Here is a 19,610-nt window from a genome sequence, read left to right on the forward strand (position 1 = left end):
CCTTCACAGAGTCCATATCCATCTGGCATGTGGCTTTCCTCTCTTCCTACTTCACCTTCCCCAGCATTATTGTCTTTTCCAATGAGTCCTTCCTTCTCACAATGTGTTCGAAGGACGACAATCTCAGTTTGGACATCTTGGCTACTTCCAGGGAGGTTTCCAGCTTGATCTGCTCCGGGACCCATTTGTTTGTCCTTTTGCCTCTCCATCGGGATCCTCAACACTCTTCTTCAACCCCACATCTCAAATGAGTGGATTTTCTTCCTATCTGCTTTCGTAACTGTCCAGCTCTCTCACATCCATATTTTTTTGTGGGTTTTTCATGCTATATGGCCGTGTTCTAGAAGAGTTTATTCCTGACGTTTCGCCAGCATCTGTGGCTGGCATCTTCAGAGATTGCTGGCATGGAAGAGAGTGGCATGTATATGTACTGTGTGTGTGTGTGTGTGTGTGTGTGTATTATGTGACCCTGGGTAGGGATGAGTGATTTCCATGTTAATCTATGTATTGTTCTGTGTTGAATGGCAAGGCCTCAGGGGCAGAGGATATGCGAAAAGCAAAGATGGAACCACGGCAGTCAAAGCGGTATCAAATCGCATTAATTCTGCAGTGTGGTTACACTGTGACAGCAGCAGAACACTATGGCTGTATCCACACTTCAGAATTAAAGCAATTTAACCCACTTTTTGATACCGCTTTGACTGCCATGGAAAACCTTGGATTTGATATAGTATGTATGTATATGTACACACACACATACACTTGTCCTTCCATATTGGCTAGGGTTAGGGGCACAAGACCCCCGTGAATATGGAAAAACCACAAACAACAAAAGGACACCTCTCTAGGAATCTCTGGGTCCTCCAGGGCAACTCTGTGGCCAACGTCCGACAGACACTGACCATAGAACTGCACTGGAGGAGCTACAAAGGCCTAGTAGAGTGTTCTCTCTAGGAATCTCTAGGTCCTCCAGGGCAACTCTGTGGTCAACGTCCTACAGACACTGACCATAGAACTGCACTGGAGGAGCTACAAAGGCCTAGTAGAGTGTCCTCTCTAGGAATCTCTAGGTCCTCCAGGGCAACTCTGTGGTCAACGTCCGACAGACACTGGCCATAGAACTGCACTGGAGGAGCTACAAAGGCCTAATAGAGTGTCCTCTCTAGGAATCTCTAGGTCCTCCAGGGCAACTCTGTGGCCAACGTCCGACAGACACTGACCATAGAACTGCACTGGAGGAGCTACAAAGGCCTAGTAGAGTGTCCTCTCTAGGAATCTCTAGGTCCTCCAGGGCAACTCTGTGGCCAACGTCCGACAGACACTGGCCATAGAACTGCGCTGGAGGAGCTACAAAGGCCTAATAGATCGTTCTCTCTAGAAATCTCTAAGTCTTTCATTGCAACATTTAGTTAAAGTTGACCATAGAGTTGCACTGGTGGACCTAGATATTCCTAGAGGGAACATATTAATCAAATCCGCAAATATGGAAGGATGAGTGTAGTTTTATCTTTTTAAAATATGTTATTATTTTAATAACTATCTGTTTTAATATGTTTTAATATTGTAATAATTTAATTTCTTTTTTAATGTACTTTCCCCTTCCTATATTTTTAATTGTACCTTTTTTTAATGTTGTGAAGCCACTCTTGAGTCCCATTTCTGGGGAAAGAGCAGGATACAAACAAATATAACAACAACAACAACAACAACAACAACTGCCATGGCTCCATCCTATGGACTCCTGGGATTTGTAGTTGGAGAGGCTCCAGAGGTCTCTCTCTGACAGACCAGGCTATAAATCCCAGGATTCCATAAAACATTCAAATGGCAGCTTAAAAGCTATTTGCAAAATGAAATTCAGTTTAAAAACCCACCAAACAGCGAGACCTTTATTTCCAACCGAAATGCCCAATAGATATGTATCGTCTGCATTTTTGTTAGCCAGTAAAGATATCATAGTTTGGTGGGTTTGTTTGTTTTTAAACACATAGCCTGGAGCCACATTGGCAGTTAAAGCGGTATCGAAGTGCTTTATTCCCTGCAGTGCGGCAGCAGCAGCAGCAGCAGCCACAGGAAGAAATCTAAGAGTCGAAGCCGGAAGTTACTGCCCGGGAGTCAGTCTATATTAGTGTGTCTATATGTGACGGAATCCGGAAGGAGAAAGACCAGCACAGTCAGCGAGAGGGAGGTGCGCATGCGCGCGTTTCCAGGCGCCGCTCTAGGCGTCTCTCTCTCTCTCTCTCTCGGCGTGTGCCGCTCTAGGCGCGCCGCTCCTTGCCGAGGGTCCGGTTGCTAGGCTGCGTCCGGGGCCTAGTGGGCCTGACGGGGCGCGGGCCTCCATCGCCCGCCGCCGGGCAGCAGCCATGGCCTCTTCGCCGCCGGAGCCCCGGAGCCCGCCCTCCTCCTCCTCCTCCTCGTCGTGCGTCCTCTGCTGCGGGGAGCTGGAGGTGGTGGCTCTCGGGCGCTGCGAGCACCCCATCTGCTACCGCTGCTCCGTCCGAATGAGGGCCCTCTGCGGGGTCCGGTACTGCGCCGTCTGCCGGGAGGAGCTCGCCCAGGTCAGGGAGGGACAGGCGCCCTGCAGGGGGACGAGGGCCCCCGGATTACGCCCCTCTCTCGCTAGCTAGGCCTCTCTCTCTCTATCGATCTCTCCATTGAGAGCTATTGATCTCTAATCCATCTGCACCTGTCTATATCTGCCTCCCTTTATATCTCACTTACCTGTATAGTCTATATGGCTTCTATCTATCTATCTATCTATCTATCTATCTATCTATCTCCATCTATGTCTTTGTTTATATCTATCTATCTATCTTCATCTATGTCTCTATCTATCTATCTATCTATCTATCTATCTATCTCCATCTATGTCTTTATTTATATCTCTATCTATCTATCTCCATCTATGTCTTTATCTATCTATCTATCTATCTATCTATCTATCTATCTATCTCCATCTATGTCTTTATCTATCTATCTATCTATCTATCTATCTATCTCCATCTATGTCTTTATTTATCTCTATCTATCTATTTATCTATCTATCTCCATCTATGTCTTTATCTATCTATCTCCACCTATGTCTTTGTTTATATCTCTATCTATCTATCTATCTATCTATCTATCTATCTATCTATCTATCTCCATCTATGTCTTTATTTATCTCTATCTATCTATCTATCTATCTATCTCCATCTATGTCTTTATTTATCTCTATCTATCTATTTATCTATCTATCTCCATCTATGTCTCTATCTATCTATCTATCTATCTCAATCTATGTCTTTGTTTATATCTCTATCTATCTATCTATCTATCTATCTATCTATCTATCTATCTATCTCCATCTATGTCTATCATCTATCTATCTATCTATCTATCTATCTATCTATCTATCTCCATCTATGTCTTTATTTATCTCTATCTATCTATCTATCTATCTATCTCCATCTATGTCTTTATTTATCTCTATCTATCTATTTATCTATCTATCTCCATCTATGTCTCTATCTATCTATCTATCTATCTATCTATCTATCTATCTCAATCTATGTCTTTGTTTATATCTCTATCTATCTATCTATCTATCTATCTATCTCCATCTATGTCTATCATCTATCTATCTATCTATCTATCTATCTATCTATCTATCTATCTATCCATCCATTTCTATTTATGTTTATATCTACTATCTATCTATATACCTATCTATCTATCTATCTATCTATTCATATCTATATACAGATATATCTGTCTATTTATATCTATCTATATACTGTATCTGTATATCTATCTATCTCTATTTCTATTTATATCTATCTGTTTATATCCATCTGTGTCTCTATTTATATCTGTATCACTTTATATCTATATCTATATCTATCCATTTCTATTTATGTTTATATCTACTATCTATCTATCTATCTCTATTTATATCTATATATCTCTATTTATATGTGTTTATATCTATCTGTCTCTATCTCTCTATCATCTATATCTATCTATCTATCTATATGTCCCAAGGGAGCCTCATGGGTTTGTCCTGATCCTGCCCTGGGGGCTTGGCCTCCATTTTGTTGGCCGTGTGCTAGAGCTGCTGCCAAGCGCCAGAGTCGCTCACGCTGATGGCGCTATCTTCTCTGTTTGGAGGGACTGGCTCTTTGGAAGCTGCAATGGAGGGGAAGAGTGCAGTGCCAGCAGAGTTGTGTCAAGAGAGCCAGGAAAAGGCCCTGTCTGTTGGTGTAAAGTGTTAGCCCTCCTGGCCCTGGATTCCTTGGCATCTGTTGCTTATAAAGCTCTGAATAGTCCACATCCTAAAGGTTCAAAGGAACACTCCTGTAGCCCTTAAGCTTTTGCAGGGATGGTCTCTTTGAAGCTAGCAACCTCCACTTTATTCATCTTTACAATTAATTACCTGTTTTGTATTCCCAGCTCGACTATCAGTTGCAGACATGGTTTGACAAATCCACTCCAACCTGAATCATAGAATCATAGAGTTGGAAGAGACCACAAGGGCCCTGATCCAGTCCAACCCCCTTCTGCCATGCAGGAAATCCAAATCAAAGCATCCCCATTGACAGATGGCCACCCAGCCTCTGCTTAAAGACCTCCAAGGAAGGAGACTCCTCCACACTCCAAGGAAGGAGTTTGTTCCTCTGTCGAACAGCCCTTACTCTCATGAGGTTCCTCCTAATGTTGAGGTGGAATCTCTTTTCTTGTAGCTTGCATCCATTGCTCCAGGTCCTATTCTCTGGAGCAGCAGAAAACAAGTTAGCTCCCTCCTCAATACGGCATCCCTTCAGGTATTTAAACAGGGCTATCATATCACCTCTTAACCTTCTCTTCTCCAGGCTAAACATCCCCAGCTCCCTAAGGCACTCCTCAGACCTGTGACAGGTGTGACGCTCAGCATGGCCCTCAGGATGTGGCATGAGACAGGGCAGGAAGTACCCATTTGGGCTTGACAAGTTCCATCAAAAGTGGGCAGAACCACAGCAAGCTGCCTCAGACCAATAGTCCATCCTTGTATATCTTGCCCATCCTTGCGTATTTTGATGGACAGGAGTCTTGGGCAGGTGGCATTTCTCCTCTCCTATCATCTGATTCCTTAAACCAAAGGTGCCAGGGAGAAACCCTGTGACCTTGTTGCCACAAAGATTTGAAAGTTGCCTGACATGTCTGGATCAGCGCACTTAGCCATGCTTCCTGTTGATCTGGTTAGACCTGAGGCTGCTCTCTCCTCAGTGCTTTTGTTTGCTCTGGAGAGATTACTCTCCCTCCAGATCCTCAATCTTATGGCATGACGACTTCCCTTGGAATTCCCTTGCGTCTGGTTAGATGATGCATTCCATTTGTTCTTGGAGCAGCGTGTCACTAGCCAGAGGCACTTCCTCTTACATAACCTTTAAATCCTGGGGAAACAACAGCCCGGTAGTGCATGCCGGTAGCTAAAGGGAGGCGTAAGCAACCCACAGGTCTCTGGTGACTTATCTGTCAAATTCACCTGAAAATGCTGGACTAATCTTTTTCTATGCTACGTGAGCTCTTCATTTCCTGAAAACAGTGGAAATAACCTCCATTCCATAGAGTAAGTCAGGACTGTGCAGAGCTGTTGGATTGTGCAAGGTGACTTGAGGAAAGAGAACCTAGCTTTCAACAGAATGCTTGATCTTTGGGAACAGCACCGTTTGTGTCCTGGTTTGAACCTTTCTTGCGCACCACTACCCCTTGTTCGGACATTTTGCCCCAACAACAAGCATCACATATTGCTAACTTGGAACACCCAGCCAAATGTCTCAAGATGCCGATGGTTTTAAATAGCTCACCTGGGTAGAATTGGTGAACATATTCTCCCCATCTCTTTCTCACCCTGTTCCATCACCTCATGGACAGTGACAACACAGCCATCTTTCTTTTCTCTCTCTTACAAGCATATGCAGTAGATTAGGCCGAGAAGGACTACATTTGCCTGGGATCTGAATCTGACTTTCCCTCATCCACGCTCTGTGCCTGATCCAATCTGTGTCCCTTCCCTGATGATCTCCACCAAATCTACTCTGGGGATGTCAGCTGCCCTACCAGTACTGGGGTTCCCTTTGTATGTTGTTGTTATGTATGCAGTCCTAGGCCTGGTGTGTCCTTGCCCTCTAACTCTCCCCCTTCTGTCCTTTCTAGGTCGTCTTTGGGAGGAAGTTGACATCCTTCTCAGCAATAGCGCTCAGCCAGTTACAGCACGAGAAGAAATATGACATCTATTTTACAGATGGAAAAGTTTATGCTCTCTATAGGTAAACATTCTTTATTTTACTTTCTTTGGGAAGCTGCAAAAACATTTGGCGGGAAATGAAATGCCAAAAGGGCAGCTGTGCAAATGCTTTTACCTATCTCCATGCCAAGAAGCACAGCCCTGTATGGTAAATGTATCAAGTCAATGGTGAGAGATATCCCATTGTGAAAATATGTGGGCTGTGCCCAATGAAACAGAGCCAGTGGGAGCTAAGCAAGATTTCCAGGGTCAGGAGACAAATGGCCATTGCCCACCTAACAAACAGGCAGATGCAAGGGGGATTTTGCAAAATGAGTACTGTAGGTACCCAAGCATGTGTGAGTGTGTGATGAATCAGTGTGAAATATGTGCTACCTTGATAAATGGACTTGCATCATGTCCTTCTAAGCATTTTCTCCGATACAGGTTGAATCTCCCTTATCTGGAATTCTGAAGTCCAAAACACTCCAAATACCCAAAACTTTTTCCATGGGTGGCTGAGACAGTAACCCCTTTGCTTTCTGATGGTACACAAACTTTGATTCGTGCACTAAATTATTTAAAATACTGTGCATAAAATATTGGCTATGTCTGTAAGGTGTATGTGAAACATAAATACATGACCAGATTTGGATCCCATCTTCAAGGTACCTCATTATATACATATATGCAAATACAGGTATTTTGAAATCCAAAATCCAACTTCTAGTCCCAGGCATTTGGGAGAAGGGAGACTCAACCTGTACTTAGGATGCATTTACAAATTAAAATGAAATGTAGCTCACACTCTTGACACTTAAATAACAGAGCAATATGCATGATGAGAGGCAGCATAGCTGGTATTGGGGAAGGCACCCTTCAGCTTGTGAATATTTTCTTGTTGGACCCTCTTTTCTGATCCTAGGAAGCTCTTGCAACACGAGTGCCCACTTTGCCCAGAAGCCAGGCCATTTGCCACCATTGTGGACTTGGAGCAGCACATGAGGAAGCAGCACGAGTTATTCTGCTGCAAACTCTGCGTGAAGCATCTGAAGGCAAGTGGCCAAGAGTTCTGCCCTGGGCCAAAAGGATTAGATGGGCTAAGGCCTTGGGAGCTCTCAAAGTCATGGAAACCTTCCTGCTGCCCATGAAAATTAAGGCTCTGCTCTCTCTCTCTTGTATTCCAGATCTTTACATATGAGCGCAAATGGTATTCACGGAAGGACCTTGCCCGGCACAGAATCCATGGGGATCCTGATGACACATCTCACCGTGGCCACCCCCTGTGTAAATTTTGTGATGAGCGATATTTGGATAATGACGAGTTATTGAAACACTTGAGAAGAGACCACTATTTCTGCCACTTCTGCGATTCTGATGGTGCACAGGAGTATTACAGGTTTGTGAGCACTGCTGAACTTGAATTTGTGGAGGTAATTTTTCCTGAAGTTATGTATTCTCTGGTTCTTGATCCACTTGGCTTACCAAGACGTTGAGGCTCTGTTCCTTCGGCACCTGGCCCACAGGTTTGCCTTTCCATCCTCCAAGCAGTAGGACTGTTTTTGTCTGTTTTCAACACTTGCTTCCAGTGCTTGATTCTTATAACCCAATCATGCCCATTTACATGGCCATTTTTTTAAAAGTTAGGTATTTGGGACTGGAGAATTGGCAGCCTCCACAAGTAAGATACATGACTGTTCTAGAACAATCCCAAGTGGAAGATCAGAACTAACCCACTCTTGCTTCAGCTGAAAAATCTCAGACTGATATGTGTGTTACCTTCTTGATACTTAAACATGTGACTATTGTCAAGCTAGCCTTCACTTCTCACCCTGCTGAAAATAGAGGACCTTTGTTTTCCCTGTGTCTTTTCTGGTTCTTCAGAAAAGGTGGGACAGTTGTCTTTAAAGGAAGCAGTTGACTTTATTAGGTAACGGGGTCCTTTTTGGGGGTCAGAGCCAGAATGGCCTGGTTTCAGTCTTGCACAGCCAGCCTGGTGGTTTTTGTTTTTTTTAAGACAATCCTCATGCCTTGAACAGTTCTTATTTGCTTTTTGGCCTTCCTGAACAATTCAGTCACAACTGATCTGAGTTTAGTGATCTGCCTTCCCTTTGCTCAACATTCTTTGCAGGAATCCTAGCAACCATCTGGGATTGGGATGGCCATTGGTCTATCCAGGGCCAACACAGTGTTGGTGTACCTCCATTTCCTCTTTCTCTTTTCACCACCACAAACACAAGTGTGTGAAACCTGAGATCACACACTAGTGAGCTAAATGACTACCTCTGTCCCTTGACTGCAGTGATTATGAATACCTCCGGGAACACTTCCGTGAGAAGCATTTCCTCTGTGAAGAAGGTCGGTGCAGCACCGAGCAGTTCACACACGCGTTCCGGACGGAAATAGACTACAAGGCCCACAAGACAACTTTTCACAGCAAAAACCGGGCAGAGGCCAGGCAGAACCGGCAGATTGATCTTCAATTCAACTATGCTCCGAGGCATCAGCGGAGGAACGAGGGTACATTTAGCTGGAGGGAACTATCAGCGGATTGGGCATTAATTTTCTGGGTAGTTTTTATATTTTAAAGCATTCCGGGAGGATACGGGTTGGTTGTCTAGTTGTTTCACAACTATAGGATGCGTATGTATGGTTTGAAAGGTATGCTCTGTGCATGTTTCCTACGCCATTAGAAAAACACAGACTGTGGTACTAGATGCAGAAAACTTGACAAGTTCAGGCTATGGACCTTGAGCTTGATCAGTCAGAAGGGGGGTGGATTTGCCTGGTAAAACAGTGGTTGAATAATATCTATGGGTGTCTGTTTTCACTGTTGTGGAAAGTCTTCTGCCTCTCTCTGTCTAGAAAGACAGCAAGACATACCTGGCAGGCCACAAAACTCAGCATTCCCTAGTGCATACGTTGTGCAGCACAGTTATAGATCTGTCTGGCATTTTCGATCACTTTCAGGGAGGCAGATAAGGTCTTGGGAAACATGCAATTCACCTCTGCTGTAGCTTATTCTACCCTGCTATGATATCAACCCTTTTGAGGAAAAAAGGGCAGTTTGGGGCTGATTAGCTCTTTGTCTTTATATTCCAGGGGTTGTGAGTGGTGAAGACTTTGAAGAGGTTGACCGTTACAACCGCCAAGGTAGAGGAGGCAGGGCAGGACTACGAGGAGGACAACAAAACAGGCGGGGCAGCTGGCGATACAAGAGGTAACGTTTTTCTTGGGTCTCTTGAAGGGCAGGAAGGTGGGGTAGCAAGAGGGGGAACACTTCCCTTTGCCCTCAGAATCGGTAAGAAAATTCTGCTTCTCACTCTCTGACTCCTCTTTACGCTGCTGCCCAAAAAACCCACAGGGAAGAAGAAGACCGGGACATTGCTGCAGCAGTCAGAGCATCAGTAGCTGCCAAAAGGCAAGAGGAGAAGAAGCGTGGGGAAGACAAAGAAGAGAGCACCCGGGTGAAAAAGGAAGACATGAAAGATCTGGACTCAAACATCTCTAAACGAGGACCAAAACCTCAAATTGAAGTGCCAGGTGAGCCAACCATGTGATCAGATGTTTTGGGGGGGGGGGAGGACTGCAGGTGGCCCATCCTCTGGTTGACCTCTGCAGGGCTGACTTGCTGGAACAGGGGACTCCAGAGGGCCCTCTGCATTAAACCTGCCTCTCTGTTCTTCTTCCCAAGTTTCCATGGAAGCCGTTCCAAAGACCATTTTGAGCCAGGATGACTTTCCTGCCATTGGCTCACCAGCAGTGGGCTCTCTGCAGAGGTGAGTCTTGGATCTCATGAGACAATGCTCAGGCCAGATTTCAGTGGGCGGACAGAAGCCATTCATGCACATGATATCAAGGAAATGGCATTGGGGATAGTTCCATGTCACATATCCATGCTCTAGTTGTGGTCATCACTGCATTGTTCCCAATAATCCACCACAATCTGGCATCTGTTGACGGTGTCAGAGCCACACAAAACAACCGAAGGGTTCTGGCAAAAACTATAAGGGAATAACAGCACCTTGGAGCAAAAAAACAATTTAGTATCTAAAAGGGTAAAATTACTCCACTGGAAGATCTGTAAATGCTAAGGGTGAATAAAATATCCAAAATACAAAACCAAAAAAAACTAAACCCTGGAGAAAAGCCAATAAAACAACAGAAAGGGTAGGAGAAAAGCCCCCCCCCCTTTTTTTTATTTCCTTTTGGCAATTATAAACAATTCTATTAATACAGTCGGCCCTTCTTATACACGGATTTTTTATACACGGATTCAAGCATACACGGTTTGAAAATGTTCCAAAAAAGTATAAATTTACCTTGATTTTCCATTTTTTATAAGGGACACCATTTCGCCATGTCATTATATTTAATTGGACTTGAGCATACACGGATTTTGTTATACACGGGGGATCTTGGAACCAAACCCCAGCGTATAACAAGGGTCCACTGTAAAAACAAAAGGCCAGGTGCGTTTTGACCTACATCTTCTTCAGTGGCCTGCCAATGTTTACAATATAAAAAGTACAATAACTCCTTAGCACACAATGTGATTTTGCTGAATTCAAAAGCTGCAGCTTTTATAATTGCCAAAAGGAAAAAAAAAAAAGGGGGGGGGGGCTTTTCTCCTACCCGTAGCATTTACAGATCTTTCAGTGGGGTAATTTTACCCTTTTAGATACTACATTGGTTTTTTGCTCCAGGATGCTGTTATTCACTTACAGTTTTTGCTAGAACCCTTCGGTTGCTTTGTTTGGTTATTATCTTGCTTCTTTTCGGTTATAGGGACTTTGGTTGGTTTCGTGTCAGAGCCACGCCACAGCTGGCCATTCATTGCCATCTGGATTTACATGGAACCATGACAGTCCTCCCAGTCAGTCTGATGCTGCTGGAGCGTGGGAAAGGATTGGAAAAATGTCTGGTTCTATCCTTGTAGCCAGAGGCAAAGTGATTACTGCATCTGATGAGGCCTGCTGGGGTTTTCTGGATATGTCAGTGGATGATGTCACCATTTGTATATGGCTAAGAGCAGGTAGCCAGAGGCTTCTGCCATGTCTCCTCCACTTTCCACTGCCATGGCTCAGTGGTATGGAATTCTGAGATTTGTAGTTTTATGAACTATTAAGCCTTCTCTGCCAGAGTGCTGTGGTACCACTAACTACAGGTTCCAGAATTCCATGACATTGAGCCATAGCATTTAAAGTGGGGTCAAACTGGATTTTTTCTGCTGTACGGATGCAGCCTTTGTGCATGCCCTGGAAGACTCCATCCTTGTTCCCAGCGCTTGAACCTGGGTCACTTCTGCTTGAAAAGCAGTCCATGCCCTCTGCCTAATTTTTGGGGGGGCCAGGCAGGGGGAACTCAAGCTTGACCACAATCCTGCATTTTCATAGCAACCCAGGTTCCTGAGCATGTTTTCTGCCTCAGGGCTCCCGACATTCTTCTGTGAGGTAGGAATGAAATGTTTAGGGTTGCTGTCCCTGTGCTGTGTGGCGCAGCTTCTTATGTATAACTGTTCTTCTCACAGCTTATCTCAACCAGCCTTGGTAAAACTGGATGAAGAGGACTTTCCAAGCCTCTCCTCTTCCTCCTCTGCTCCTGCGGTCTCTTCGGCCCTGTCCTTGAGCTACACAACCACAGCCCAAAGGACCGCCTTCCAGGAGGAGGACTTCCCGGCTTTGGTGTCCCGAGTCCAGCCAAACAGTAAGACAGTGTCGACACTCACGTCCGCCTGGAGCTGTGGCTCCAGTAAAAACATGGCCCGGGCCATGGCCAGCAATCCCAATGTTGGCCAGCCTGCCCAGAAAGCAGCACCCACGAGCAGTGCGAAAGGAAACAAAAAGAACAAGGCAACACTTTCCAGTGACAACCAGGACAACAGCAGTAGCCTGACTGGCCAGGAAATCCGTGCCATCCCAACGATGGTGGACGTCTCCTCTTTGCTGGCAACCTCCAATTCCCAAGCTTTTATTAAAGTAGGCAGGAAGAAGAAAGTTGGGGCTGAGAAGCCAAGAACAGCCTCGTCTCTTGTGTCTCAGGAGACACCACCCCCTCTTGCTTCCGTAGAAAAGCCACTGGAGGCTGAGCACCCTTCAAACCCACCTGCTGGAGCTGTTGTATCAGATAGAGCTGCGGCTATCGTGAACGGCCACTCTGAGAAACCCCTCGTTCCCTGTAACGCCTCCAAAGAGCCACCCGGCCTTAAGAAGCCCCTTGTGGCTAGCCAGCCCCTGTTGCCTCAGGAAGACTTTCCAGCCCTTGGAAACTCTGGACCAGCTCGAACACTTCCCCCTCCAGGTAAAGGTTGCAGGGACAGGGGGGAGATCTTCTGTGGGAATTTAGAGTGTGGTATTGGGATCGAAATTGTGTGTCCTGGGAACAACATCAGTCCATTAAATAAAGAATTAAAAAAAAAGCATTTCAGACTTGTGAAATCTTGGGAACCAAGGTACTTGAAGTTCAGGAGCAGGGGCTCAAGGTCTTCCTTACCATGGACTGAGTTAGGGCTGTTTTGCTAATGTACTCCTGCTGCCAACTGTAGCTGGGAAAGAATGGGACTTTCCTGTGGGAGTAACTTCCTGTGGGACTAACATGAGTGGGTTCATGTTCTGCCAAATAATTTTTTTTTAAAATCTATAACCTGTGCAAAGTTAAGCAAAATCCTTCTTAAACAGGGGCAGATTTTTCAGCTTCTCTGAATTAGCACAGCTTATTCTGGGATTGCAGCACATAGGATTCAAAGCAATTCCTCTTGATCATTGTGGCCCTTGGCAGATGCCTCATGATTCCAACCCCTGATACTGGTCAAATTTGAACCCAAAGCCTCACGTAAATCAGGCAAGGCTTCCTTAATACTGAGTTCTTACCAGATTGGATAGAAATAATAATAATAATAATAATATGTTTTATTTATAGACCGCTATTCCGCGATGATCATAGCGGTGTACAGTAAAATCGTAAAAAATACAAAATAGAGTTAAAGGAGGGAGAAGTCTCATCCTTCAGGCAGTCCAAGATGTTGCTGGTCTGCCTGCTGGCTCCCTCTGAGGCCGAGATGACAGTTGAGGAGGGAGGGGCCTCTTCCTTCAGGCAGTCCCTGATGTTGCTGGGTCTGCCTGATGGCTCCCTCTGAGGCCGAGATGACAGTTGAGGAGGGAGGGGCCTCTTCCTTCAGGCAGTCCAAGATGTTGCTGGGTCTGCCTGATGGCTCCCTCTGAGGCCGAGATGACAGTTGAGGAGGGAGGGGCCTCTTCCTTCAGGCAGTCCCTGATGTTGCTGGGTCTGCCTGATGGCTCCCTCTGAGGCCGAGATGACAGTTGAGGAGGGAGGGGCCTCTTCCTTCAGGCAGTCCAAGATGTTGCTGGTCTGCCTGCTGGCTCCCTCTGAGGCCGAGATGACAGTTGAGGAGGGAGGGGCCTCTTCCTTCAGGCAGTCCAAGATGTTGCTGGTCTGCCTGCTGGCTCCCTCTGAGGCCGAGATGACAGTTGAGGAGGGAGGGGCCTCTTCCTTCAGGCAGTCCAAGATGTTGCTGGTCTGCCTGATGGCTCCCTCTGAGGCCGAGATGACAGTTGAGGAGGGAGGGGCCTCTTCCTTCAGGCAGTCCAAGATGTTGCTGGTCTGCCTGATGGCTCCCTCTGAGGCCGAGATGACAGTTGAGGAGGGAGGGGCCTCTTCCTTCAGGCAGTCCAAGATGTTGCTGGTCTGCCTGCTGGCTCCCTCTGAGGCCGAGATGACAGTTGAGGAGGGAGGGGCCTCTTCCTTCAGGCAGTCCAAGATGTTGCTGGGTCTGCCTGATCGCTCCCTCTGAGGCCAAGATGACAGTTGAGGAGGGAGGGGCCTCTTCCTTCAGGCAGTCCAAGATGTTGCTGGGTCTGCCTGATGGCTCCCTCTGAGGCCGAGATGACAGTTGAGGAGGGAGGGGCCTCTTCCTTCAGGCAGTCCAAGATGTTGCTGGTCTGCCTGATGGCTCCCTCTGAGGCCGAGATGACAGTTGAGGAGGGAGGGGCCTCTTCCTTCAGGCAGTCCAAGATGTTGCTGGTCTGCCTGCTGGCTCCCTCTGAGGCCGAGATGACAGTTGAGGAGGGAGGGGCCTCTTCCTTCAGGCAGTCCAAGATGTTGCTGGGTCTGCCTGATCGCTCCCTCTGAGGCCAAGATGACAGTTGAGGAGGGAGGGGCCTCTTCCTTCAGGCAGTCCAAGATGTTGCTGGGTCTGCCTGATGGCTCCCTCTGAGGCCGAGATGACAGTTGAGGAGGGAGGGGCCTCTTCCTTCAGGCAGTCCAAGATGTTGCTGGTCTGCCTGATGGCTCCCTCTGAGGCCGAGATGACAGTTGAGGAGGGAGGGGCCTCTTCCTTCAGGCAGTCCAAGATGTTGCTGGTCTGCCTGATGGCTCCCTCTGAGGCCGAGATGACAGTTGAGGAGGGAGGGGCCTCTTCCTTCAGGCAGTCCAAGATGTTGCTGGGTCTGCCTGATGGCTCCCTCTGAGGCCGAGATGACAGTTGAGGAGGGAGGGGCCTCTTCCTTCAGGCAGTCCAAGATGTTGCTGGGTCTGCCTGATGACTCCCCAAGATCTTTCCCTGAAACCTTTTTACTGGGCTTGAATTGAGACCATGTGCTTGGAAAGCCCATGTTCCACATGTGGCTCTCCTCACCTCTGCCGATTCTGCTGCATCAGTTCATAGTCCTTAAGATGGCAAAGGATGCCTCTGAAATCCCTTCAAACCAGTCCTTGTTCACCCACAACACCTAAAAATGAAATCCACGAGGACTCGCTCTTTCAGAAGAATGGCTAATGAAATGCTGGCTCTATCTGACATCAAACCAGGCTCTAATGACTCCTCTTTCTTCTCCCTACTTCTAGGTTTCAATTCTGTGGTGCTACTCAGCCCACTGCCGCCTCCGGGGCTGTTGGCACCTCTCAGTAAACCACCCCCTGGCTTTGTACCTATTCCACCAACCACTGCCTCAGACACTGCCCCTGTTTCTCTGAAAGAGTAAGTTAACACTTCAAGGCAGCTCTTGTAGGGTTTCTCTTGTTGCCCTCCTCCTTGGTATAGTGGCTAATCGGCAGGCTTCTTGTGGGTGCCCCAACTGTGGCAAGGTGAACAGCTGGCAAGGAGGAGAGGCTTCCTGGGGTAGCTCCCTAATTTTGGATACTCTTCCTAGAGAGCCCTGCCTGGCACCTGCCTTACTCTTCTTCCAGCAAATAGCTTCTGATTTCCCCAAGCTTCTTAGCCATAGTTTTAATTCTATCGGCTGTTTCTAGTCTCACTTTGAAAAACTTGGCTGCTCCTTGGTCCTTGCTTTATGTTATTGTGCTCAGGTCCTCCCCTCCATTATATATAAATCACCTTGCTAATTTCAGTTAAAGGATGCTATGAAATTATCTGTAACAATAAAACCTAAGCAAGAGAGGCACTGACACAAGTTAGGGCAATTTTGGAACATCATGCCCTCTGAATCAAAATTGGAGGCAGTCGTATTTACGTTAAAAAAGTGTTTACTATCTAGAATAAGGTGTATAAGAGAAAAAAGTCTTTTATCCATAGGAGATTACTTTGTTTTGCTGTGGGTTGGTAACATGTCTTCAGACCTAGAAACAATTGGGTTGGGGGACAAGAAGAATGAATTACATTTGTGTGACAATTATTTGATGCCACTTTGTGAGCATCTTCAACAGATAAACTTTTTTTAAAAAGGAAGGAAAGAAAGATCCAAGGATGGCTCAGTTCTTGCACTTTCCCCCTTAAAACAGATCAAAACCTTGTCAGGGACCCTACTTGATCCTAGAAAACTTCCAGCAGCGAAACATCCAGCTAATTCAGTCAATCAAGGAATTTCTTAAAGACGATGAATCCCAATTCAACAAATTCAAGACTTATTCAGGACAATTCAGGCAGGTAAGTAGACGCCACTTTTTAAAACTAAATTGTTATTGTTGATGTCATTCATGACTTTAAAATAACAGAGTAGACATCACTTTTGAAGTACTTGCCAGGAGAAGGTCAGGTCTGCGGCTAGGGGTTCTTCCCATTATCACCATTGTGGATGTGTGTTATGTTGTGAGAAGAGGTATTTTGCTAACCCTTTCTGTTTCTTCCCCAAATCCATCTATGGTGCCTCTTTTGAGATTATCATTGGTGGAGGCAAAGTGTGACTGTCCCTCAACAATCACTCCGAAGTGCCCCCTTGCCTTTTTAACCCCCGTTGTTGATGATGATGATGATGATGACGATGATAATAATAATAATAATAATATTTTATTTATATCTCCCGCTTCTCCCTTCGGATCAAAGTGGGATTACAGCAATAAAAACATCATAAAACACATAGACAATACAAAATACTTCAATCAGAAATAAAAAAGGGGAGAGTTGTTACAGTATTTCTCACAGTCGTAAGAATTGAGTCATCGTATTCAGATGTTCAAAATCAGATTAGAGGAGATCCGTTGGATAGGCCCACCAGAAAAGATCTGTCTTCAGTGCCCTCTTGAAGGCTTCCAAAGAATGTATAAGACGGATCTCTTCCAGTAGGTTGTTCCAAAGTCTAGGGGCCATCGCAGAAAATGTTCTACAAGAGGTAGTTTTCAACCTGGTTTTGGGGTGTTCTAATATTTTTGTGCCAGATATTCTGAGAGTGCGGGGCGGATTATGTAGGGAGAGACGTTCCCTTAAGTAACTCAGGCCCAGGTCATGTAGGGCTTTATAGGTAATAACCAACACTTTGTATTGCGCTCGGAAGTTAATCGGCAGCCAATGTAGAGATTTCAGTACCGGTGTAATGTGCTCTGATCTCAATGTCTTGGTGATCAGTGTGGCTGCAGCATTCTGAATCAGTTGGAGCTTCTGAACTTGGTACAAAGGTAGCCCCATGTAGAGCGCATTAAGAAATCTAAACGAGAGATTACCAGCGCATGTACTACTGTTTCAAGGTCCCCTTGAGCCAGGTAGGGACGCAGTTGGCGTATCAGCCGAAGCTGACACCTTGCACTCCTGGCTATCGCCCCTACCTGGGATGTCAGCTGTAGAGACGAGTCCAGGAGTACTCCCAAACTGTGAACTTCATTCTTCAGGGGAAGTATGACCCCATCAAGGATGGGTTGGGAAATCTCCCCCGGACCAGGGGCACCTATCACAAGCGCCTCTGTTTTCTCTGGATTCAGCTTGAGTTTGTTTTCCTGGATTATCCCCTACAAAGAGACACATTCTCCAGGAAGGTTTGCCAGGCTATACCTCTCTCCTCATTTTCCTTCTTTAAACACAAATATGAATCTGCTGTTGCTGTTTTGTTATTGTTAACATTCTTATGGTCTGAACTCTTTTTATTGTCACTGAGCCTAAGAATACCTCCTATTTAGTTCTCTTCCCAAAAGAAAGATTTGTGGTGGAGGGAGAGCTAATTTGGAGCCTGTTTATTATCTAATAAATTTCTGCTACTTTATTTTTTGGTATTTGCCCATCTAGGCTTCTGTGAGGCTTCCCCATGGTTCCATTTTCTGACTGTCCAATTTCCCTCCCTCCTCCCCAGGGTCAGATTTCTGCAGAGCAGTATTACAAAAGTTGCCAGGAGCTTCTTGGTGAGAACTTCAAGAAGATCTTCAGCGAGCTCTTGGTGCTGTTGCCGGACACGGCCAAGCAGCAGGAACTGCTTGCCACTCACAACGACTTGAAGGCCAAGTTTGGTATCTCCCCTTCCTCCGCTGGCAAACCCAAGAAGAACAAGAAGATGGCTTGGCAGTCAGAGTTGGGCACCGAACTTGACTGCTGTGTCTGCCCCACATGCCAACAGGTGCTGACCCAGCAGGACCTGGCTTCCCACAAGGCTTTGCACCTGGAGGAGGAGGAATTTCCGTCCTTGCAGGCCATTAGCCGAATCATCAGATAGCTGTTCCAGGTGAACCAATAAAGACCATCTCCATCTTTAAAATCCATGCTTCTTGGAAGGCAGGCATTTTCTGTGGAGAGGAGAGCAGCTGGCTCTGTGTATGTGTGTGTGTATGTGTGGGCTAGAGGGGCGATATGGAGGCTGAGAAGGTTGAGAGGCGATGGCAGCCTGGACAGCCGTTTCCCTTGTGCCATTCAGAACAAGTTGGCATTGCAGGGTCACAGGAGATGTGACTTGGTTTACCACCAGCATGGAGGGATTTGCTACTTTCCAGTTGCCCCAGTTGTAGAAATGGAGTGTTGGTGGGGTGGTTGTAAAAAAAATGAAGGGATATGTTAACATTTGGATGCAAAGGAACCCTTGGGATAGTCACACAAGCAGTGTAGCCCACCAGAGAAGGAAGGGAATTGGGACTGCAGAGCAGTACAGAGGGATGGTATGGCATGCAAGGAGTGCTCTGTCCTCCTCACTCCCTCCTCAACTTCAAATGCAGCAACTCTTTGTGGGGGACAGTTAAGATTCTTTCACAGGCAGGAGTGGGACCCTAAGAAGATGCGTACCTAGATCTCAAAGCTGTTGGAAAGCCATTCTGGTCTAGCTTGTTTCTGGGGAGGCAAAACCTTGGTGTTTTTGTTTTCTTTCTTCTCCTCCTCCTTAGAACTGCATGTAGGGAACTATAATATTAAGTGCTTTTCTTTCTCACTGTCAATGTACATTTCTACCCCAGTGATGCAAGTCTGGTTATTTTCCATTGTCTTTGAGGAACCTTGCGGTGGCTTAGATAGACCAGGTGTTGGCTTATTAAACGCTGCTCCACATTGACCATCCCAGGCTGCCGTCTCATGCCTTGAAGCGCCATGTCCTATGGGTTTCACTGGAGAGAATAACAGAGGCCAGGGTGGCTTAAGTCCTTGGGAACAATCTTGCTGCCATTGCTGTATTTCCTACTAATTGCAAATTCCAGTTGCTGGGTGAATTTCCGTAAGAGTACTATGCAGACATTGTGGGGGTGAACCCATTGGCAATGACAAACTCCCACCAAGGTCAGGATCCATAAGAATATCAGGCTCCTTATGCTAGTCAGACCCTTAGCATCCTTCTGCTCCATCCACTGGAAGCATGGAGGGCAGGTATGTCCCCAGACTTTTATGTAGGTTCTGGAGTGGCCAAAGGTGATATACTACTAGGCTTTTTCATGGATGATGTAGTAGAATCATAGAATCGTAGAGTTGGAAGAGATCGCAAGGGCCATCCAGTCCAACCCCCTGCCATGCAGGAAATCACAATCAAAGCATCCCCGACAGATGGCCATCCAGCCTCTGTTTGAAGACCTCTAAGGAAGGAGACTCCACTACACTTCGAGGGAGTTTGTTCCACTGTCGAACAGCCCTTACTGTTAGGAAGTTCCTCCTAATGTTGAGGTGGGATCTCTTTTCCTGCAGCTTGCATTCATTGCTCCGGGTCCTAGTCTCTGGAGC

General features: G+C 46.2%; 1 protein-coding gene across 1 annotated transcript; it reads left to right on the forward strand.

Moving 5' to 3' along the window:
- The first annotated feature begins 2,255 nt into the window (after positions 1-2,255).
- ZNF598 (zinc finger protein 598, E3 ubiquitin ligase) lies at positions 2,256-18,957 on the forward strand. Its single transcript, XM_089539921.1, has 12 exons — positions 2,256-2,558; positions 6,175-6,287; positions 7,170-7,299; positions 7,432-7,643; positions 8,547-8,764; positions 9,347-9,464; positions 9,609-9,787; positions 9,939-10,023; positions 11,775-12,544; positions 15,107-15,239; positions 16,001-16,145; positions 17,776-18,957. The coding sequence occupies exons 1-12, from the start codon at positions 2,364-2,366 to the stop codon at positions 18,130-18,132; spliced, it is 2,655 nt and encodes an 884-aa protein (XP_089396047.1). The 5' UTR covers positions 2,256-2,363; the 3' UTR covers positions 18,133-18,957.
- Positions 18,958-19,610: the final 653 nt, after the last annotated feature.

Source organism: Sceloporus occidentalis, unplaced genomic scaffold (genome assembly GCF_023333645.1).
Source record: "Sceloporus occidentalis isolate IW3139 unplaced genomic scaffold, rSceOcc1.0.p SCAF_10, whole genome shotgun sequence".
Classification (NCBI taxonomy): domain Eukaryota; kingdom Metazoa; phylum Chordata; class Lepidosauria; order Squamata; family Phrynosomatidae; genus Sceloporus; species Sceloporus occidentalis.